The sequence below is a fragment of the Globicephala melas genome, chromosome 1 (assembly GCF_963455315.2).
Source record: "Globicephala melas chromosome 1, mGloMel1.2, whole genome shotgun sequence".
Lineage (NCBI taxonomy): Eukaryota > Metazoa > Chordata > Mammalia > Artiodactyla > Delphinidae > Globicephala > Globicephala melas.
The window spans coordinates 156,652,645-156,676,930 of record NC_083314.1 but is presented as its reverse complement, the minus strand read 5'-3'; the positions used below and the strand labels follow the sequence as shown (position 1 = coordinate 156,676,930).

At 41.4% G+C, this 24,286-nt stretch overlaps 1 protein-coding gene, 1 long non-coding RNA gene and 1 pseudogene across 4 annotated transcripts in view; 2 read left to right on the top strand and 1 right to left on the bottom strand.

Annotated features, from left to right (window-relative positions):
• LOC138842687 (uncharacterized) overlaps window positions 1-18,839 on the top strand; it is a 45,773-nt gene extending 26,934 nt beyond the window's left edge. Inside the window, exon 3 of the long non-coding RNA XR_011377450.1 lies at window positions 18,808-18,839. This is a non-coding gene — a long non-coding RNA (uncharacterized lncRNA). The remainder of the gene's footprint in view (window positions 1-18,807) is intronic.
• The window catches only part of RHBDL2 (rhomboid like 2), a 63,107-nt gene that overhangs the window by 13,846 nt on the left and 24,975 nt on the right, over window positions 1-24,286 (bottom strand). For all 3 annotated transcript variants that reach the window (XR_009565755.1, XM_030868526.2, XM_030868576.2), the window contains exons 2-6: window positions 23,582-23,663; window positions 21,808-22,074; window positions 16,917-17,065; window positions 12,736-12,848; window positions 3-103 (exon numbers count right to left, since the gene is read on the bottom strand). Coding sequence is in view for 2 of the 3 variants with exons in the window: in XM_030868526.2 (XP_030724386.1) it covers window positions 3-103; window positions 12,736-12,848; window positions 16,917-17,065; window positions 21,808-22,053 (609 nt within the window). In the remaining variant the exon portion in view is untranslated. The remainder of the gene's footprint in view (window positions 1-2; window positions 104-12,735; window positions 12,849-16,916; window positions 17,066-21,807; window positions 22,075-23,581; window positions 23,664-24,286) is intronic.
• Window positions 17,845-18,270, top strand: LOC115866781 (protein LTO1 homolog pseudogene; annotated as a pseudogene).

Here is a 24,286-nt window from a genome sequence, read left to right as displayed (position 1 = left end):
ACCACTAGAACATTCATGAAATAGCCTCCCATCAGAGCATAGACTCCTCCTGAAGCACCCACAAGAGATTTGAGTGGGTCAAAGATGGAGCTGGCTAGAGATCCTAAAGAAATAAAACACAAAGAATTAGATATGACTATAAAAATCATGAAGGATAAATCTTTCTAATCTAAGGTAAAAGTTGGGGAAGCTTGGACAATTATATTAACAAACAACAAATTCACCTTGTCCCTTCCATACTAGAAAAGTATAGCTATGTGGGCTAACTCCCTCAATTTTTATGAAACATTAAATGTTCAATATGAAGACAGTATAATGGTGATAAAAACACAGGCTCTGGAGCCAGAATAACCAACTGTGACTTGAGCAAGTTTCTTAACGTCTCTGTGCCTTAGTTTCCCTGTTTACAAAATGGGGGTATTAATAGAACTTACCTCAATGGGTTGTCAGGAGAAGTAAATGAGTTTATATGTGCATCATGCTTAGAACACTCTGTGACATGTATTTTATACTTGTTAGCCATTGTTTCAAAATACCCTACATGTTCAGCCAAAACTATCAAAACACCTGAGACATTCCGACATTTTATTATCTAAAGGCTAGCTTTCTCATGGAGTCAAGATGTGGTCTCAGAATCCTTCTTAACATACTATTCAGCCACATTCACCAGGCAAGATGAAACCTATTGCTAACCCAATCTTATATTGCCTGAACCAAAACAAGACTTTAGAACCACCTTATGAAACTCTGAGGTGTTCTCTCTGTACTGCTTAGTTCTATTACTCATTCTCTTGCCTTCAAGGCCCTCCTTCATTCCTTAGGATACAACACAATACAATACCTACTTTATGCAAAAAAGACAAAGTGTCTGACCTTAGGAATCTTACAAATGGATGAGCAAACGGTTATCATAAAATGCAGAATATAACAACTACGATGATTTTTTTTAATGTAATAAATTTGCTATGGAAGCATTTAGGGAAGAACGACTTTCTCAGCAGAGAGGTGGAAGCCCTGCTACTCTGAGAGGAGGGAGACAGCATTTTGATTAAACTCTGAAGACCCTTTAAGATTGGACAGGGAAAACAAGGGGGAAGAAGGTCAGGACTTGGGGATCTGGAATAGCAAAGACATAGAAACAAAGTTATATGGATGACTGAAGATCAGTGAGAAGTAGTCCATTAGGATTAAAGCAGTGGTTTTCAAATGTTAACCTACAAACTAGGGCTGAGGTGGTTGTGTCTTAATCATGAGAAATTTATTTTTAAAATACAGATGTCCACTTCTGGCCACAGAGAAGTGCCAAGGATAAAATTTTTCCTCCTGCTTGAAACAGCTGAAAGTAGTGGACAAAATACACGAAACAATGGTCTTCAAGATACTGGACATCAGATAACAAAGGACAGTGAATCCTGAGAAACAAGAAATAAATAAGATGAGTTGACTAATTGCCCAGCTTACTGCCTTGAGAGAGACTGTAGGCTGCAGTACATGAAGGGGGAACCTAGGCAGATCACAGTAAACTTTAAGTTGATGAGATAGAGTCTAGAGTCTAGGTCCATATAGATCCAGGCAACTATAGAGTTCAGACTGCTTCCAAGTAACTTAACTGAGTTACAGAACAAATCTAAGGAATGTTTATAGGAATATAATAATATCCACCATCCAAAGATAAAATGTCTAGCATCCAGACAAAAATTGTCAGACATGCAAAGAAGCAGGAAAGTATGACCCATAATGAAGTGAAAAAAATCAATTAAAACCTAACAAACCTGGGAATTCCCTAGCGGTCCAGTGGTTAGAACTCCAAGCTCTCACTGCTGAGGGCCTTGGTTCAATCCCTGGTTGGGCAACTAAGATCCCACAAGCCACGTGGCACAGCCAGAAAACAAAAAACAAAAACAAACAGACAAAAAAACCTATCAAAACTAAAAGAAGAGTTACCATATATGATCCAGCAATCCCATTCCTAGGCAAATATCTGGAGAAAACTATAACTTGAAAACATATATGCACGGCAATGTTCACTGCAGTACTAGTTACAATAGCCAAGACATGGAAGCAACCTAAATGTCCATCGACAGATGAACGGATAAAGAAGATGAGGTTAAAAAAAAAAAAAAAAAGAAGTGGTATACATACACAATGGAATAGTACTCAGCCATAAAAAAAGAATGAAAACAATGCCATTTGCAGCAACATGGATGGACATAGAGATTATCATACTACATGAAGTAAGCTAGACAGAAAGACAAATATAATATATCACTTATATGTAGAATCTTTTTTTTAACATCTTTATTGGAGTATAATTGCTTTACAATGGTGTGTTAGTTTCTGCTTTATATGGAATCTTTAAAAAATGATACAAATGAACTTATTTTCAATAGAGAAATAGACGCACGGGCATAGAAAACAAATTTATGGTTATCAAAAGGGAAGGGGGGGAGGGATAAATTAGGAGTTTGAGATTAACATATACACACTATTATATATAAAATAGATAACCAACAAGGACCTACTGTATAGCACAGGGAAATATACTCAATATCTAGTAGTAACCTATAAGGGAAAAGAATCTGGAAAAAAATATATATATATATATATGTATATATCTGAATCACTTTGCTGTACACCTGAAACTAACACAATATTGTAAATCAACTATACCTCAATTAAAAAAAATAAAAACCTACCAAAACTGACACAGGTGTAAGATTTAGCAAGTAAGGGCAATAAATAATTATTACAACTATATTCTCTATGTTCAAAAGTTAAATAGCACTATATAAGAAATGAAACAGGCTCAAATCAAACTTCTAAAGATGAAAACTACAATGTCTAAAATGAAAACATAAACTTGTTCAGTTGATTGGCTAATTAGACATTGCAGAAGAATAGATTAGTGAACATGAAGACATGGCAATAAAACTATCCAAAATAAAACACACAGAGAAGAATATTTTTTAAAATGCATACAGCATTAATGAGCTATAGGTCAATTTCAAGCAGTCTTCTGATATGTATAATAATAAATACATAATTGGAGTCCCCAGAAAAGAGGAATGAAAGCAGATACAGAAAAAAATACTTGAAGAAATTATGACCAAAGTTTTTCCAAAGTTTTATGAAAACTATAAACCCACAGATCCACGAACCTCAACAAATCCCAAACACAAGAGACGTGAAGAAAAGCACACCAAGGCATAACAAAATCACATTCTCAAAACAGTTAAAATTCTTAAAAGCATCCAGAACAAAAAGACATGCTTCATACTGAGGAACAAAGGTAAGGATGACAACAGATTTCTCATTGGAAACAATGCAAATGAGAAAACAACATTTTAAGGTACTGAAAGAAAAATACTGTCAAGCTATAATTCCAAACCTAATAAAATATATTACAACAATGAAGGCAAAATGAAGATTTTTTTTTCAGACATACAGAGGCTGGAAGAATTGATGACTAACAGACCCATGCTAAAAGAAATGTTAAAGGAAATTCTCAAGAAGACAAAAAAAGATATCAGATGGAAATATGGAGCTACACAAAGGAATGAAGAGCATTAGAAATGGTAAGGATGTGGGCAAATATACAAGATTTTGTTATTATTTAAATCTCTTTAGAAGTTCATTGTTTAACAGTTAAACTATTAGACTAACTACTAGGAATAATAAGTGAACTTATCAAGGTTGGAGGATACAAGATCAATATACGAAAACTCAACTGTATTTCTATGTAATAGCAATGAAAAATCAGACATAGAAATTTTAAAAATAGTACCATTTACAGTACATCAAAAATATGAAATATAGAAATAAATCTGACCCCAAAAATGTGCAAGACCTAAACACTGAAAACTAAAAAAGATGTTGAAAGGAATTTTGAAAGACCTAAATAAATAGAAATCTATACCTTGTTCATGGGTTGGAAGACTCCGATATTGTTAAAATGTCAATTCTCCCCAAGTTGATCTAAAGATTCATTGCAATCCAAATCAAAATCCCAGTAGACTTTTTTGTAGAAATTGACAAACTGATTCTAAAGTTCACATGGAAATGCAAAGGACCTAGAATAACCAAACCAACTTTGAAAAAGAGCAGAGTTGGAGCACTGACACATCCCAATTTCAAGACTTAATAGAAAACTACAGTAATCAAGACAGTATGGTATTGGTGTAAATATATACAAATGTATGAGGGAAACACAACAGAAAGTCCAGAAATAAACCCACATATATATGGACAATTGATTCTGACAAGACGCAAGGCAATTCAGTAAAGAAAGGATTGTCTTCTCAACCAATGATGCTGGAACAGTTAGACATTTACATTCAAAAAAGTGACACTTCAATCCATACCTTGCACCATGTATAAAAATGGATCGTATACCTAGATGTAAAGCCTAAGATTTTAAAACTTCTAGAACAAAACACAGAGAAAATCTTTGTGACCTTGGGCTAGGCAAAATTTCTTAAATATGACACTAAAAGCATAATTCCTAAAATTTAAAAACTGATAAATTATACTTAATCAAAATTCAAAAATTTGACTCTTCAGAAGATACTGTTAAGAGAATGAAAAGACAAGCAGCAAACTAGAAGGCAATATTTGTAAGTCACATATGTGATAAAGAACTTTTAATAGGGACTTCCCTGGTGGCACAGTGGCTAAGAATCCTCCTGACAATGCAGGGGACAAGGGTTCAATCCCTGGTCCGGGAAGATCCCACATGCCGCAAAGCAACTAAGCCCGTGTGCCACAACTACTGAGCCTGTGCTCTAGAGCCCATGAGCCCACGTGCCACAACTACTGAAGCCCACGTACTCTAGGGCCTGCATGCCACAACTACTGAGCCCGCATGCTGCAACTACTGAAGACCAAGTGCCTAGAGTCCATGCTCTGCAAGAAGAGAAGCTACCACAATGAGAAGCCCGTGTACTGCAATGAAGAGAATCCCCCTGCTCGCCACAACTAGAGAAAGCCCACATGCAGCAATGAAGACCCAATGCAGCCAAAAAAAAAAAGAAATTGTAATAATAATATATAATAAGGAATGTAAAGGAATGCAATTCAATTTTTTTTTATTTGGTTGCGCTGGGTCTTAGTTGCAGCAGGCAGGCTCCTTAGTTGCAGCATGTGGGCTTCCTTAGCTGTGGCAGGCAAACCCTTAGTTGCGGCATGCATGTGGGACCTAATTCTCTGACCAGGGATCGAATCCAGGCCCCCTGGGTTCAGAGTCTTAACCACTGCACCACCAGGAAGTCCCCGTAATTCAATTTTTAAATGGGCAAAAGATTTAAACAGATACTTTACCGAAGAAGATATATGGATAGCAATTGAGCACATTAAAAGATGTTCACCCTCATTCTCATTAGGAAATGCAAATTTAAACCCAATGAGATACCTTTATATACCCAACAGATTGGCTAAAATTAAAAGACTGACCATAGCAAGTGTTGATGAGTATATGGAGGAACTGGAACTTATGGTGGGGATGTAAAATGGTACCACTTTGTTACCATGTGACCTAGTAATTCCACTCATAGGTATATACACAAGAGATCCACACAAAAACTTGTACACAAGTGTTTATAGCAGTATTATTCATAATAGCCAAAAAGTGAAAACAACCCAAATGTCCAGCAAATGGTGAATGGATAAAGAAAATGTGGTATATCCATACAATGGAATGTATCCAGCAATAAAAAGGAATGAAGTACTTATACATGTTCCAACATGGATGAAGGATGAAAACATTATGCTAAGTGGAAAAAAGAGTCAAAAAAGATCAAACTTTATGATTCCATTTCTATGAAATGTGCAGAATGGGTAAACCTAAAGAGACAGAAAGTAGATTAGTGGTTGTCTAAGGCTGGGGAAGGGATCTGGGGTGAGGAGTGGGGAGTGACTGCTAATGGGCACAGGGTTTCTTTGGGGCACAAAAATATTCTACATTTAGATTGTGATAAAGAGTGCATAACCCTGTAAATTAATTTTAAAACATTGAATTATACAGTTTAAATGGGTGAACTGTATGGTATATGAATTATATCACAGTAAAGCTATTTTAAAAGTTTGGTAGTTTCTTAAAAGCTAAATGTAACCCCATGATAGAATCCAGCCATTCTATTCCTAGGTATTTACCCAAGAGAACTGAAAACATTTGTCCACACGAAGACTGTACACCAGTGTTCATAGTAGCTTCATCTGTAATAGCCCCAAACTGGAAACAACCCAAATGTCCATCAACAGGAGAATGGATAAACAAATTGCTGTATATTCCCACCATGAAATACTACTCAGCAACAAAAAGGAATCAACTATTCATACACACAACAACATAGACAAACCTCAGAACAATTATGCTGAATAACAGAAGTGACAAAAAAAAAAAAGAATACTCCATGATTCCATTTATATAAAATTCTAGAAAATACAGCTGAACCTATGATAATCAGTGGTTGCCCGGGGAAGGTGAGGGAAGGACAGGGAGAGGCAGGAAGGTGAGATTCCAACAGGTTACCGGAAAATGTGGCGGAGAGTAACAATCACTACCTTGACTGTGGTGATAGTTTCATGGTTATATACACATATCAAAACATCAGCAGTTATTATATGTCAATTATACCTCACTAAACAGAAAAACAAAAGAACACAGATCCTAGGGCCATGTTCTCAGAGATTCTGATTCAGTAGATCTGGGTGGAATCTGAATAACTTTAGTTGTAACAAGCTCTCCAGGTGCTTCTGACCGTCAGTCAGGTTGGGGGACCCTGAGCGGAGTGCAGGCCGGCGCTCCTCCATCTTTACTAATCACGTGTGGATTTGTTCAAATGCAAGTTAGTAGGTCTGGCCTGGGGCTCAAAATTCTGCATTTTAACAAGGTCCCAGTTGATACCAATACTGCTAATTCAAGACCACACTTTGCCAGGAGCAAGGGCAGGGAAACTAAAATGATGTTACATATGAAGGAATCTGGGAAAAAAGCAAAGCAATGGGAGAAATGGATGATAGGGGTCAAAAGGTAAAAATAAAGTATTACTGCTTCCCTCATTGAAAAAAAAAAAAAGCAAAGCAAGAAAGACACTGAGCAGGAAGAAACTTCCAGAGGTGATAGATATGTTTGCAGCATAGAATGTGGTGATGAGTTCACGGGTGTATACTTATGTCCAAATGCATCAAGTTGTATACATTAAATACGTACAAAATTTTGTATGTCAATCACACCTCAAAAGTGATTTTAAAAACATTTTACCTCGTCTCCCTCTAACCTCTTCATATATAATTTCTTTTTTTAAAACATAATAAAGAAGTTTATTCTTCCTTAAAAAAGAAGGAGAAGGAGGAGAAGAAGAAAAGAATGAAAGGCAGTGGGGCCAGACAGTGGAGGGTAACGCAGAGCAATCTTGGACATTTCAGCTTTCTATCGGCCACTGTAAATGTTTTCGCAAGGGTGTAATATGATCTAATCTGTGTTTGAGGAAGGTGACAAGCAGCAGCGTGAAGGAGAGACTCGCATGGCAAAGAGATGCCTGCCAAAAGTTATTGCAAAAATGGGCCGAGGATGTGAACAGGTTATTCACGTTCTCTCCTCTCTCTCTACTCTGAAACTGGGGCAGAGCTGATTCCACAGGCTGAAATCAAGCTGTGGGAGAAGCAGGTATAGGAGCTGGAGCCAGGAAATACGGGTGTGTGCAGGGACAGAAGGAGGAGGTGGGAGAACAGGATCCACAGAGGTAGGAGGGAGGTAGAATGGGGAGCTGCATCACTAAGCCTGGCCAAGCCCATCTCTTTACCATGTCTCATGATGGTTTCCTGCTCTCTGTCCCCCCTGCTCTGGGAAGCAGGCACAGTTGTGATGGGCAAAATTTTGAGCACCACCATGGGTCAGATGGTGTGTCCCACCCACCCACCCCCGCCAAATATGTTGAACTCCTAACCCCCCAGCACCTCGGACTGTGACCTTATGTAGAAATAGGATTGTTGCAGATGTGACTGGTTAAGACGAGGTCATATTGGAGTATGGTGGGCCCCTAAACCAACATGACTGTGTCCTTATAAGCGGAGGAGACAGGGACACATGAAGGGAGAACGCCATATGACAATGGAGGCAGAGGTTGAAATGCTGCAGCTGCAAGGCAAGGAACCCCAAAGACTGATGGCCACCACCAGAAGCCGGGCAGAGGCAAGGACAGGTTCTCCCACATAGGTTCCGGAGGGAGCATGGCCCTTGACACCTGGATTCAGGCTTCTAGCCTCCAGAACTGGGAGACAATGCAGTTCTACCGTTTTAAGCCATCCAGTCTGTGGCAGCCCTAGGAAACTAATACAACTACCCACTGCAGTATAGGTAAATTCACTTACAAATGACATGTATAGGTACCGCTGCAGTATAGGTATATTCACTTATAAATTACATGTATATGTACCACTACATGTATATGTGTTTAAAAACACAAAAACAGAATTTTAAAGGATGGGCTATATTGGTTACACAACATTTTTAAATTATTTTTACTTCATTAATGATATAAAAAATTCTTATCAAGCAATAAGAAGACATGGAGGAAGCTTAAATGCATATTACTAAGTGAAACCAATCTGAAAAGGCTACATACTGTATGATTCCAATTATATGACATTCCAATTGTATGACATTCTGGAAAAGGAAAACGATGGAGACAGTAAAAAGATCAGTGGTTGCCAGGGGTTGGGGGATGGGGAAGGATGAATGGGTGGATCATAGAGGATTTTTAGGACAGTGAAGTTACTCTGTATGATACTGTGATGATGGATACATGTCAGTATACATTTGTCCAAAACCATAGACTGTACAATACCAAGGGTGAACCCTAGTTTTCATGGACTTTGGTTGATTGTGATACATCAATGCAGGTTAATCAGTTGTAACGAGTGTACCATTCTGTCGATAATGGAGGAGGCTGTGCCTGTGTGGGGGCAGGGGATGAATGGGAAATCTCGGTAGCATCCTCTCAGTTTTGCTGTGAACCCCAAACTGCTCTAAAAAATATTCTTTAAAAAGAAAATCTTTCAATGAGCAGTGTTATTAAATAAGCTTCATTATTTTTAAAAATCCTGGTTAAATATCATGACACAGAAATGCAAAGACATACTTCTAAGTTCAATTATTTTCCACGGAAGTTTTCTCTTAATCACTGTCATTACCAAAATATAAAATTTAAAAACAATGTCCAGTTTCAAATGGAAGAACTGCATCATTACCTACACTTATTCCAATTATGCAAAAATTTTGTTGTCACGTGGCTATTAATTCCCACCTTCCCTAACATCAGTCATGTGTTCTTGCAAACTAATCAGAAAGTGTTACAGTCAATAAGTTTAAAACCCGCTAAAACTCTTCACTGAGAAATTGTAAATCAGTTGAGAAAATTGTTTCCTGGCTTTTTAAGTGTGAACTTGTGAGAGTTATTGCATCTTCTTCAGGAGCAAAATCACATAATTATGGAATGATTCCCATTGACCAGTTTTCAAAATGCCCCTTTCATAGCATGAGTATCTTTGGAAAAGTAGTTACATTATCACTCCTTAAGAGAAATATACTATTATGTCTTTGAAGAGACATATTTTGTGTTTGTCTTTTCAGCAACATCTGTTAAGTAGCTTACTACTGAAAGCTTTTTGTTATCACAGAAAAAAAGAAAATTAGACACCCATCTTTATGTAAAAGAAAAATGCATAAAGTAATCTTTAAAATGAGCAAAAAATCAGAGGAATCCCTCTCACTGATTCCAGGACTTAAAATATAGCTACAGTGGTACTGACTATGTGGTATTGGTGGAGGGGTAGACACATTGATCAATGAAACAAAAAGGAGAACCCAGAAATTGTTCCACAAAACTACAGCCAGGGCTTCCCTGGTGGCGCAGTGGTTAAGAATCCGCCTGCCAATGCAGGGGACACAGGTTCGAGCCCTGGTCCGGGAAGATCCCAAGTGCCACGGAGCATCTAAGCCCGTGCGCCACAACTACTGAGCCTGCACTCTAGAGCCCATGAGCCACAACTACTGAAGCCCGTGCACCTAGAGCCCGTGCTCCGCAACAAGAGAAGCCACCACAATGAGAAGCCCATGCACCGCAACGAAGAGTAGCCCCCTGCTCGCCACGACTAAAGAAAGCCTGCGCACAGCAATGAGGACCCAACACAGCCAAAAATAAATAAATACATTTATTTAAAAAAAAACAAAAAAAACTACAGCCAACTGATTTTTGACAAAGGTATAAAAGCAACTCGGTGAAGGAAGAATAGTCTTTTCAACAGATTATTCCAGAGTATTTGGATATCCATAGGCAAATAAACAAACAAAAAGAAAATCTAAACATCACACTTTATACAAAAACTAACCAACTCAAACGGATCACATACTTAAATGTAAAGTGCAAAACATAACTTTAGAAGATAACATAGGAGAAAATATTCAAAACAGGGCTCGGTGAAGGGTTCTTAGACATGACACCAAAAGCTCGATTCATAAAAGGAAAAATTGATAAACTGGAATTCATCAAAATTAAAAACATTTGCTCTGTGAAAGACCCTGTTAAGACAATGAAAACACAAGCTACAGATTAAAGAGAATATCTGTAAACTACATATTTGATAAAGGACTGGGATCTGGAATATATGAAGAACTCTCAAAATTCAACAGTTAAAAAAAATCTAATTATTTAGAAAGTGGGCAAAAGACATGAACAGACATTTCACTGAAGAGGATACACAGATGGCGAATAAGCCCATGAAGAGATGTTCAACATCATTAGCCATTAGAGAAATGCAAATTAAGACCATGATGAGATCACACATGTGTGAGCACAGCTAAAATTAAAAATAGTGACTGGGACTTCCCTGGTGGTGCAGTGGTTAAGAATCTGCCTGCCAATGCAGGAGACATGGGTTCGAGCTATGGTCTGGGAAGATCCCACATGCTGCAGAACATCTAAGCCCATGCACCACAACTACTGAGTCCGTGTGCCACAACTACTGAAGCCCACGTGCCTAGAGCCCGTGCTCCGCAACAAGACAAGCCAATGCAATGAGACGCCTGCACACCACAACAAAGAGTAGCCCCTGCTCACGGCAACTAGAGAAAGCCCACGAGCAGCAACAAAGACCCAACATAGCCAAAAATATTAATTAATTAAAAATAGTCACAAATGCTGGTGAGGATGCAGAAAACTGAATCACTTATACAAACCTGGGAGGAAAGTAAAATGAAACAGCCATTCTGAAAAACACTTTGGCTGGTTCTTAAAAAACTGAATATACAACTACCATACAACCCAACCAACTTGCTCTTGGACATTTATCCTAGAGAAATGAAAACTCATGTTCACAAAACTGTACTTATGTTTGCAAAAACCTGTACACAAATGTTTATAGCAACCTTATTTGTAATAGCCCAAAACTGGAATGTCCTCCAATGAGTGAAGGATTAAACTTGTGGTGCTTTTCCATCCACACCATGGAATACTACTCAGCAATAAAAATGAACTATTGAAACATGCAACAACCTACATGAATTTCCAGAGACTTATGCTGAGTGAAGAAGGCTAATCCTGAATGGCTATATACTGTATTATTCTATTTATATAACATTCTTGAAGTGAGAAAATGATAGACACAACAGATTAGTGGTTGCTAGGGGTAAAGGAACATGTAAGGGGTGGGAGAGAAGAGGGTATGGCTGTAAAAATGCAACTGTGAGGAATCTTTATGGTGTTGGAAATATTTTACTTTGTATCAGTGTAGATGTCCTGATTAGGATACTGTACTATAGTTTTGCAAGCTGTTACCATTGTGGGTAACTGGTTAAAGGGTACATGGAACCTCTAGGTACTTAATTTCTTACAGTGTAAATCTATAATTATCTCAAAATAAAAAGTTTAATTTTTTAAAGTTTCTAAGAAATAAATGGATAAATAGGAGTTCTAATATTTTCTGCCCACACCCTAATGAATCATCTTTGGCACACCCAGTATGAGAGATCATTGGCATATGCCACTAGTCCCAGGGTGATAGTCCCTACCCAGTCTTTGGGTCCCTTTAGCTATTCTCAACATTCTCTTGAAGTTATCTTCCTTAAATGCAATCTTGATCACCTTATTTCCCCAAATCATTAGTCTTGACAAATAAGGACCTTCTGGCTTTAGTCCTTTATCCAATATATACACCTGAACACCAAACTACTCAGTTTCCAATGGCACAAAACCCTGTCTGACTGTGAGGTACCTGAGAATGAGCACAAAGACCTCTCTATACGCTTATCTTATCTCTAATTAACATATTTCTAAACTTATCAAGTACCCTAGCACATATGAGGAATGCAATAAATCTTGATTTAAATGTTTATTACTGGGCTTCCCCGGTGGCGCAGTGGTTAAGAATCTGCCTGCCAATGCAGGGGACATGGGTTCAAGCCCTGATCCGGGAAGATCCCACATACCACGGAGCAACTAAGCCCGTGAGAAACAACTACTGAGCCGGCGTGCCTAGAGCCCGTGCTCCACAACAAGAGAAGCCACCGCGGTGAGGAGCCCCTGCTCCCGCAACTATAGAAAGCCCGTGGGCAGCAACGAAGATCCAACGCAGCCAAAATAAATAAATAAAATTTATTTTTAAAAAAATGTTTATTACCTTTGTTTATTACCTCCTAAGAGTCCAGAGGTGTTGATTCTGTGTTGCATTCAGAACACTAACCTGCAATCACTCCTGCCAGGTACACCAGCCCCACGCGGAGGCCTTTGTGGACCATTTCCAAGGGGATACCCAAAACGAGCTGCATAACAAGATTCCCCAGGATGTGCTGAACTCTGCAGAGACAAACACAGTTGTCAAATATTATGACTAGCCCAGGCAGTTATTTCCTTGGGAGATTAACAGGCATTGATGTGTTGTTTCTAGTTAAGAACTTGCTTAACTTGAATTCCACTTTCCAATTTTTTTAGGCGACTTTTTAACAAAATAAAATCTTACACGAAGCCTCAATATGTAAAGCAGATAAAAGGACATTTTAGAAGTACACTTATTTTTTGTTATGGCCGCACTGTGAGGCATGTGGGATCTTAGTTTCCGGATTAGGGATCGAACCCGTGCCCCCTGCAGTGCAAGTGTGGAGTCTCAACCACTGCACCGCCAGGGAAGTCCCAGAAGTATACATTTATTTTATAAGCTCTGTTTTACAACAATTACTGATAATGTCAAACAAAGAGCAATGAGGCTTCTTTAAGGAAAATAAGCTTGCAGTTACGGGGTTTAGATGACAACTGCCATGATATGTCAGCTTCGGCATATGCTTTTGTTTTGGTTGCATAGTAGTACTGAGAAAATACTAATTCACTCATGTTGAGTCTATTTTAATAGATTTTTTTTTTTTTGGGCTGCATTGGGTCTTTGTTGCTGAGCGCGGGCTTCCTCTAGTTGCGGGGAGCAGGGTCTACTCTTCCTTGCAGTGCGTGAACTTCTCATTGTGGTGGCTTCTCTTGTTGTGGAGCACGGGCTCTAGGTGTGCGGGCTTCAGTAGTTGTGGCACGCGGGCTCAGTAATTGTGGCTCACAGGCTCAGTAGTTGTGGTGCATGGCCTTAGTTGCTCCGCGGCATCTTCCTGGACCAGGGCTCGAACCCGTGTCCCCTGCGTTTGCAAGCGGATTCTTAACCACTGCGCCACCAGGGAAGCCCCAAAATTTCAATAGATTTTTAAACAACCTGTCTTGCAAGTTCAGGATAGTCTTTAATGAAACAGAGATGGGAAGAGAAACTTCATTCCCAATTCTACATTAAAAAGGCTTTTTCTTTTTAAGTTTACCAGAATAAAAAAAAAAGAAGTTACCTAGTAACAATAGCTAAAGTTGGTATCTCCCATGTACCATAATTTGGCATATAACATTTTTGAGTACAGATGCTTTTTATTATACTTTTTAAATAGGGAAAAATATTTTTAAGTGAAATTCACATTATTTTACTTGTCAAACCCCACAAGCATCTCTGGAGAATCTCTGAATGTAATTTAGCAAATTACCACATTACAGTAATCCTTAATTTACTTGCCATGTAGCACAATGTTTTATTTTTTTTAAGAGATTTTGGGTTAAACCAAAAAGTTAAAAAATAACACAGGTGTTGAATCTTCCACAAAGTGCAGCCGCTTTCATATTAGTTTTAGGGATTGTGTTTTTGAATTCTAATTTACTTAAAAGATATCCAGCAGACCACTGAAAAGGTTCTCTGGGCAAACCCTACAGAACAGATTACTTACATTTAGGCCACATGTGCATCCAGCCACAACTATCACTGTACAAGCCATCTTCAAAGACGTGAGACGTAACACATAATTCAGCACAGAACAGCCTAGCCAGGACAGTTACACCAACCTTATGGAGACCTCAGACATAAACAGGTTTTTGAAATATGTGCACCTTGTGAATTAGAACAAGAAGTTCAAAGAAAGCTATCCCGTCCTGTCCTCTGGGAACAGTGTGAGGACAAAGTGCCTAATAGCACAAAACCCCAAAGAATCACCCCAAGCACTCTTTCCGCTGCTCAACAGCTAGAGTAGAAGTGGCATAATGCTGAGATCCTGTCATATACCCAGAAAAGAAATACTAATTTTTTTCATCCAAATTCTATGCACCATTCAAGGTCCAGCTTGAATCCATGTCATCTGTGAAGCCATCCCCATCCTGATCATCCCCTTTTTCTGTTTATATTTATGTAGTTAATCCAACATCCATTTCTTTATCCCTTGTCTACCTCCTCTAGTGAGGGTAGAAGAGCTGGTATTGATTTTCCCAATCTCTCTTAGCTAGGGGTAGCCAGGTCATGTAGTCCTGGCCAATGAGACGCAGGTAAGAACACTGCTAGGAGACTTTTAAGAGAGCCTCTATCTAAACAAAAGGGATGGATGTCACCAGTACCTGGTACTACCTCTTCCCCCTTCCTGCTTTGAATGCAGAGCTACAGCAGCCAACTTGCAACCATGACAGAAAGACGAAGGGAAAAGCAGAGATGTCAGCACAGGATCAAGAGTCCTGGCTTCATTAAACAGATGAACCAACCAGCTACCGCTGGGCTTCTTATATGGGCAAAAGATTTACCTACATTTGTTTAGGCCCCTGTTACATTTTCTTGTCACTTGCATCCAAAAGCATCCCTAATTTATACAACCCCATATGTGACATGTCTTACACAGCCTTGCGAATTCTTTTTGAGCACCTTACTATATGTGTCAGATGCTGTAAAAATTGTTAAAACCGTTGTCTCATTTAATCACAGCAACCTTATGAGGTAGGTACTATTACCCCATTTTAGAGATGTGGAAACTGAGGCACAAAGAGGTTAAATAACTACAGTATACTGTAATACTATACTGCCTTGCATTACAATTTAACTGACTGCTCCCCCTTATAATTTTAAAGTCTTTGAGTGCAGAAGCCACATTCGCTTCAAACATACTTGTTAAATGGAAAACTAAAGTGTGGAAGTATCCACAGAAATGGGGCAATTGGTGATTTTGTCCCTAACTTGTCATGCCTCTGAGCCCTGTGTCCTGCCATGGATCCCTATTTAGCCACTGGCCAGAGTTATCTTTCAAGGTCCAGGGCTGGGTAGGTTGCATACATGAAGTTGGCCTCATCTGAAACCCCAGGAGCCCACCAGAGAGGAGGGGCCAGCAGCGAGCTGCTCACTGTCTGCAGTGCGCATGGTGAATCACGGATTCTGAGCAAGGTCAGAAGGCTATTAGCATTTAAGAAACTGTAAGCAGGGACTTCTCTGGTGGTGCAGTGGTTAAGAATCTGTCTGCCAATGCAGGGGATACGGGTTCGAGCCCTGGTCCGCGAAGATCCCACATGCCACGGAGCAACTAAGCCCATGCACCACAACTACTGAGCCTGCGCTCTAGAGCCCGCAAGCCACAACTACTGAGCCTGTGAGCCACAACTACTGAAGCCTGAGCACCTAGAGCCTGTGCTCCTCAACAAGAGAAGCCACAGCAATGAGAAGCCCACACACCACAACGAAGAGTAGCCCCTGCTCACCACAACTAGAGAAAGCCCGCACGCAGCAACAAAGACCCAACGCAGCCAAAAACAAATAAATAATTTTTTTTTAAAAACTGTACCTGCCAAAAATGGCAGGCTCCACATCACCTATTGCTTGTATTATTCTAAATGAACATTATTATACACTCATCGAAAGGCTCAGGAATTAATTTTTTAAGTGTTTGGCAGAGGTGTGGAGGATGGCACTGATGATTCACATTTTCAAAGGAACATTTAACAACATCACACAGCTTGAGGGACACACTTCTGGTTTGGTAACGATTTCTCTTTTCATTAATATTCCTACATACATACCAATATTAGGCAGTTACAATGCAATACAAAGTACACTGGACCTAGAGTTAGCACTAATGGGTTGAGATCCTCACTCTACAACTTAGCTGTGGGACACGGAGCAAGAGTCTACATCCCATAAGCCTCAGACACGAAACAGCAGGAGTAATACATGCCTCCTAGGGTTGCCATGAGGCTCAAACAAGATTATGGACGTGAAAGTGCCTGATCAATAATAAAGCACCGGGCTTCCATGGTGGCGCAGTGGTTGAGAGTCCGCCTGCCGATGCAGGGGACACGGGTTCGTGCCCCGGTCCGGGAAGATCTCACATGCCGCGGAGCGGCTGGGCCTGTGAGCCATGGCCGCTGAGCCTGTGCTCCGCGGCGGGAGAGGCCACAACAGTGAGAGGGCCGCATACCGCAAAAGAAAAAAAATAATAATAAATAAAAAATTTAAAAAATAATAATAATAAAGCACCGAACAAATGCTCGGGGTTACAATGACTTATAGTCACCTCTGATATCAGTGACTTAACTGTCAGTCCTTACCCAGCATGCACCAGCATGTATGAGATAAACCTCCAGGCTTCCTCCCTCTTCTCAGGACTGTAGATAAAGGGACTCTCCAAGATGCCTGAGTCCAAGGTGATCCACTGTTTCTGCGGCTTCCACACAGCATAGTAAATAAACACTGCCAGCTGACAGGGAGGGGCAGACACAGACGTTAATCACACCTTCTGCAGAGAGAGGCCCCGTTAAAGCGCACAGGCACTACCTCTGTTTCAAACAATTAGCTCTCAAGAGGGCCACTCTCTAGCATGTGCTCAGAAGATGACAGGAATTCAATTCCCTGCCATATATCTGACCCTACAACTGTGGGCGCTTCCTCCAGCGATCAGGAGCAGTTGTAGACCAAACTGCAAAGAAGAATCTTTCGAACCCACTTTCCCCTCTTAAATACCCACTGCCCTCATCTTCCCACACTCACTATTTGGTCGTTCATTTACAACTTAATGTGAAATTAAGTCACTGCTGGCTTCTGAAGAATAGAGGAGGGAAAGGGAAAAATAGTAACTTTGCAGTGGAGAAGCCTGGCAAACATGACCTTAGCCAAGTGATGAAGGTGAACGTCACAGGGATGTCGTGTGGATGTCCCCTGTCCTCTGCTACCTGACGTGATCTGATGAGAAGGGTACTTCACTTCTGTGGTCTTCCTCCCTCAAACCCATAACTTCAGTCTAATCACGAGAAAAACATCAGACATCCCACACTGGGGGACATTCTACAGGATACCCGGCCAGTACTCCTCAAGACTATCAAAGCCATGGAAAGCAAAGACTGAAACTGCGAAGTGGACTTCGCCTCCCCAGGAGTGGTGCGTCCGTGCACGAGCCTCGCGGGTCTGCGGCGGCAGACCTCGTAAGGTCTGCCCTTACGAGGGGTGAGGGGTAAGGGCAGGGGCAGGGGCAGGGGCGAGATGGCTGCCGCCACGGTCAGGAGTCAGGACGCATTCGACGCCATCGTGATGGCGGATGAGAGGTTTCACGGGGAAGGGTATCAGGAAGGCTATGAAAAAGGAAGTAGTTTGGGTATGATTGAAGGAAGGCAGCATGGCACGTTTCATGGAGGTAAAATCGGATCTGAGATCAGGTGCTACGAAGGTTTCGCTTTTGCTTGGAGATGTCTCCTGCACGGTTGCTTCACTGAGAAAGACAGCAAATAGATGAAGGTCTTAGAATCGTTGATTGCAATGATTCAGAAATTCCCTTATGATGACCCTACTTATGATAAACTTCACGAAGACTTAGACAAAACTAGAGGGAAATTTAAGCAGCTTTGTTCATTATTAAACGTTCAGCCCAACTTTAAAATTAGCACAGAAGGTTCTGGACTTTCATTTTGATGACAGACGAACAGACAAAACATCAAGGAACAGATGTTCGTATGTTAAGTGTTTAAAATACGATTAAAGGCAAAACAATGATGGGGGATTCATTGTTTTGCAGGGGGGGTTCCAGCTTGGCCAGTGAAAGGGCTTCCTTCCCCTGAGGTCTGCCTGCATCACCTCGGTGCCCCCCACAGGGCCCCTCCACACAAGCCTATCCTTTGTTGGGTCCTGTCTGCTCTCCAGTCTGAACGCAGCCCTGGCAGAGCCCTCGCTGGGCTGCTGTCTCTGATCCAGGATCCAGGCCATTGGCTCATGGGTTCTCGCCACCTGGCAGGCCTGGCTGGATATAGACTCAGGTTGGCTCTGGATAGGATAAACCTCCCATTTAACCCCCCCAGGCTTTGGTCAGTGCTCAGAGGGACAGTTTTTTAAAAAATGAGAGCCACAGGGTTGACACGAAGCAGGTTAATGGGAAAGAGGGATGGGTACTGTGACATTTATTGACCCTTGAGATGGGCCAGTGCTGTGACCTGCTTCTCATGTTTTATTTAGTCCCTTCAGTAGCCCATGACGTGGGCGTTATTCCTGTTTTACAGTCGAGGAAACGGAGGCCCAAGAGACTGCCTGGTCCAAGGGCAGTGGGCGGCAGAGTTGGGAATCCAACCCCCATCTCCTGGTGCCCGCTCTGGAACCCGCGGTCGCACCCACAGGCTCGGGGTCCCTGCCCGCAGATCCCCGCTGTGCCCCGTGGAGCCCTGGGGCGTCGCCTGTGGCCATGGACGTGGGCGTCTGGCTGAGAGGAGGAAAGGCCAGCCCTGTCCCCAGGGAGCCAGGACGTGCTCTTCCTGTGTCCCCGGGTGGATGGGGCTCTGCAGCATCAAAAATGGCCAAGGGGAGGGGATTTTAAGGCCACCGCTCTACGTGCAGAAACTTTGGAGCCTTACTGCAGCCTTCCTTTTAGTGTGAGTTCTCTGTCTTCTGCCCGGACTTAAAGGCATCGTCTATACGTGGTGAGGTCCTGGCAGGCCAGTCCCCCATGAGATGCGTGGCTCCCGGGCATTTCTCTGCAAGTGATGGCCCGTGTCCAGGCCCCTCGGGCACCCCGGCCAGAGCCCTCTCCCCACCCGCTACTGGCCCAGGGAGCAGATTTGGAAGCCGTGAGTGAAATTAGCACGCGGGTAGCCGTGAATCTGCTCCAGATTTCAAAATCATTCCAGAGCGTCTGGGTAGACTGTGCTCCCCTGGCAGCTGCTGGGGGGCCTCTGCGGGGCCTGGGACGCTGGCCCTCACCATGTGCCGAGGAGGAAGAAACGGCTTCTAGTTGTTGGAGGACAAGACTCCGCCTTTATCCTGCTTGGCTTTCTTATGTGTGTCTCGCTGTAAGTTCATGGCCTGCAGTCCCAACCTCAGTTCTGCGGAGCCCAGGACCAGGCACATGGCCTCAGATGTGCCTTTGTACAGACACCAGCAGTGCTCATCTCTGGCTGGTGGAATGAAAGGGCTTTTGTTGTCATTTTCCTGGGTGGATTTTTGTGTTTTCTAAACTATCTGTTTGGACAATGTATTATTTTTATAATTGGAGAAAAAATAAACAGTATATTTTAAAGCAAAAAAAAAAACAAAAAAAGGACTGAGACACTGTCACAGATCAGAGTAAACTGGGGGGAATGTGAAAATTAAATGCAGCATGATACCCTGGGTTCGAGGGTACAAGAGGGACAGAAAGAGGACACTAATGGAAAAATTGGAAAAGGCCAAATTAAGCCTGTGTTTAGTTAATACTAATATACTAATATGAGTTTCTTAGTTTTGACAAATGTACTATGGAAATATAAGATATTAGCAATGGGAGAAATTGTGTCAGGGGTATACAGGAACTCTCTGTACTATCTCTGCAAATTTTCTGTAAAGCTAAAATTATTCCAAAATAAAAAATTTGTTTTAAAAAAGATTTTTTCTTTTTTTTTGGCCATGCCACATGGCTTGTCAGATCTTAGTTCCCCAACCAGGGATCAAACCCGGGCCCCTGGCAGTGAAAGCGTTGAGTCCTAACCACTGGACTGCGAGGGAATTCCCAAATGTGTTTAAAATTTTTTAATTAGGAAATTCTCTGGTGGTCCAGTGGTAAAGAATCCACCTTCCAATGCAGGGGACGTGGGTTTGATCCCTGGTTGGGGAACTAAGATCCCACATGCCGTGGAGCAACTAAGCCTGTGCGCCACAACTAGAGAGAAGCCCGCAAGGTGCAACAAAAAAAAAGACCTTGCATGCCGCAACTAAGACCCAACGCAACCAAAAAAATTAATTAAATAAATAAAATTATTTTTTTTAAAAAATGGCCTTTGGCCTTCAACTATAAGTCTTACCCCCAGGTCTCCAGTCCTGGCCTACTCTGTAGATTTTTTTTTTTTTTTTTTTTTTTTTTTCTGCGGCACGCGGGCCTCTCACTGTTGCGGCCTCTCCCATTGTGGAGCACAGGCTCCGGACGCTCAGGCTCAGCGGCCATGGCTCACGGGCCCAGCCGCTCCGCGGCATGTGGGATCTTCCTGGACCGGGGCACGAACCTGTGTCCCCTGCATCGGCAGGCGGACTCTCAACCACTGCGCCACCAGGGAAGCCCCTACCCTGTAGATTTTAAACTTGCCAAGCCTCCACAATTACATGAGCCAATTCCTTAAAATAAATCAATCTCTCTCTCTCCATATACATGTGTAGGTAGATAGATGATAGATACATAGATAGATAATGTGTGTGTGTGTGGGGGTGTATACATCCTATTGGTTCTGCTTCTTTAAAGAATCCTGACTAATACAGTCCCTGATAAGGAAGTTGAGGCATCAGTGGGAATTAAGAGGATGACTTCCTAATGGCCCTAAGGTCACACCCCACAGGCAGCCATCCTCTGTCAATTCCTTTATGAGGCATCATGGTGTGGGAGAAAAAGCTGGGTGAGATAAGGCTCAGGAGAAGCCCAGTCCTGGCCAAATAACTAAGTATGTGGCCTTGGGCAAATCGCCCCATGTCTCTGGGCCTTGCACTCTTTTCTGGAAAACAAAAGGGCTCACTAGACCAGAGTCTGAAACCCACTACATGCTGCCCATAGTAGACATCATTACAGGATCCCATTTTTTTCCTACTGAAATCTGGAGGCAACTTATAATTCTTCTAAACATATGGCTCCTGATAGACCTTACCAATCAATCAAAGTTGGTTCATGAGATCAAACCAATTTGCAAGCCCAAAATCATTTGATTTCTAAAGTCCCCACAGACTAAAATGAAACGAAACCACTAAAACTGTGGTCACTGCTGGGCAGGGGAGTTGTTTGAAAAATAAAACTCAACCCTTGCCTAAAAGTGACTGGGAACATAAGAAAAACCTGGGAAGGGAACTCTGGAGAGGGTGAGGTCGAGTTCTGTGTGTGCTGTACTTGCCATCGCCAAGCTCTCCTCTTACGTTTTTCAGTCTTTATCTAGACCTGATCTAAAGCCGCAGTGTGTGTGCAACCCCCCAGAGGTCCTTGCACCAGTGCCCACCACCCCGAATGCTTACCTCAGCAATGCTGATGGAGATGATGAACACAGGGGGTGGGAGGCAGTTAGCTCTTTCCAGGTATGTTCTTCGCACCGGTTCAGGAAGCATCCATTTTGAGACAATCCTGTGGACCTTTTTAAGCCTGAAGGGATCTTTACCTGCCCTGTCCGCTCTCAGTTTCTCCTCTTCCAGCATTTCTTTCATCTCTCTATCCCTATTTAGATTCACGTCTTCTTCCATTTCCAAATTATGAGCAGCAGCCATTATCCTGGGTCCACCCTCCACCTGAAAGGGACATGAATGTCAGGGAAAAACAGATGACCCTATAGTGTTTGGGCCATGGCTCTTTCCTCGGCTCTCTGGCACAACCATTGGTTTCCAATGCCTTTCCTGTGTGTTAATAGAAGGCAGCTGAAGATCTGGTGCCCAAATGTACATAATATCCATACCCTTGTCACCAGTGTGTAATGGTGAGAAAGCACTAGAGTCTCCCCAGTGGAGGGAGAGGACTCCCCAGAAGTCACTTATGGATTCATCTATTGACACCACCCAAAGGATGGACTGGAAATTTGGGATGGCAACTCTACCTCATATACCAATTCCTTCCCCTCTGCCACTGACTCTCAAAGCAACCACTAGTGTAAGAAGTAGCTTTGCCACGAGGTGAAGTATCTCAGAGCCCAAACCACGCTCACTGCATAACTGAACTCAGTTTTGTCCAGCTTAAGTAAATAATCTCCTTTCCCTTCTTAGTTTCATCTTGCTTCTGCTCCCAGGCCAAACACAGATCTCTAGTTTCTGATTCAGAATCAAAAATGATTTACTGAGCATTGACTATATATCAGGTACTATGCTAGGGGCCCCATTATAGGTTAAAATTTTCGCTTCCCATTCCCCCCTCAAAAATGATTTAAACCCACATCTTCTCCTTCTAAATTATCAGAATTTATTTATTTATTTATCTCCTTCTAAAATGCCACCTTGCCCATTCTGTAGCACTTGGGAATTAAGTAGACCCTTCCTTACTGATTCTCCAGATACAACATTAACACCCTCGCTAAAACACATCCTTCCAACAATTCTCTGACATCTGACACTCTTGGCTGAGTTCCTACTAATTTCCACATCCAGTATTCCCTTGAACTCAATCCTCAACATCCAAACACTCAAGGATTTATTCAACAGATACCTGTTGAACACCTACTCTGTATCAGGCCACCATCCCTATCCCAAAGTGTTTAAAATGTCATGCAGGAGGCTGAGGTCAATAAAAATTACACAAATAATTGTACAGTTACAGCTGTGCTAGGTGATACCAAGCAGATACATAGGTTACTGAGGCAGCATGTCTGTAACAGTGAGGCCTGCTCTCCATACTCTTTCCTCTCCCTGTGCCATGGTGCTAGCTGTACTGTCCTTCTCCTTTTGGTTTACTTCTGTTATATTTCACTTCTGCTTGAACTATTTAAATCTTTCAATCAAATGTTTTCAGGTCAAAAAAAGGGGTGGGGGAGGCTCAAATATATTAAGGGGAAAAAATAATGTTGCCAGATACTACATAGAGTACAATCCAATTTTTGTAAAAAGTAATATATTGTTACACAGGAAAACATCTGGAGAATTAACCATGATTATATCTGCATGATAGGATTTCACTACATTTTTGCCCTCTATGCAGGAGTAGGTACAGATTTTGTGTACCCTGAAGCTTAAACAATTAGGGAGGGGGGTTCTTTGGAAAAAATAATATAAAATTAAAATTACAAAATAAAAAAATTATAAATGTACATACACTGCTTTAGAAGGAGCCCATGCAAGTAGAAGTCTGAAGCTTACGCTTTATTAGTTTCACAAGTAATCCAGCCAAAACAATCCTAAAAAAGAAAAACAAAACAGGAGGTATCACACTCTCTGATTTCAAACTATATAAAAAGCCACATTAATCAAAACAGTATGGTACAGGCACAGAAACAGACACATAGATCAATGGAACTGAATAGAGAGCCCAGAAATGAACTCATACTTAAACAGGCAATTAATCTACAACAAAGGAGGCAAGAATATACAATGGGGAAAAGATGTCCTCACACCACATACAAAAATAAACTCAAAATGGACTAAAGACTAAAATGTAAGACCTGAAACCATAAAACTTCTAGAAGAAAACACAGGCAGTCTGATATTTAATATCAGTCTTCGCAATATTTTTTTGGATATGTCTCCTCAGGCAAGGTAAACAAAAGCAAAAATAAACAAACGAGACTACATAGAACTAAAAAGCTTTTGCACAGCAAAGAAAACTATCAACAAAGGAAAAGGCCACCTACTGAATGGAAAAAGATGTTTTCAAATGATATATCCAACACGGGGTTGATATCCAAAATATATGAAGAACTCATACAATTCAACATCAAGAAAACAAACAAGCCAATTGAAAAACGGCCATAGGGAGAGACTGGTTCAAGATGGCAGAGTAGAAGGACATGCTCTCACTCCC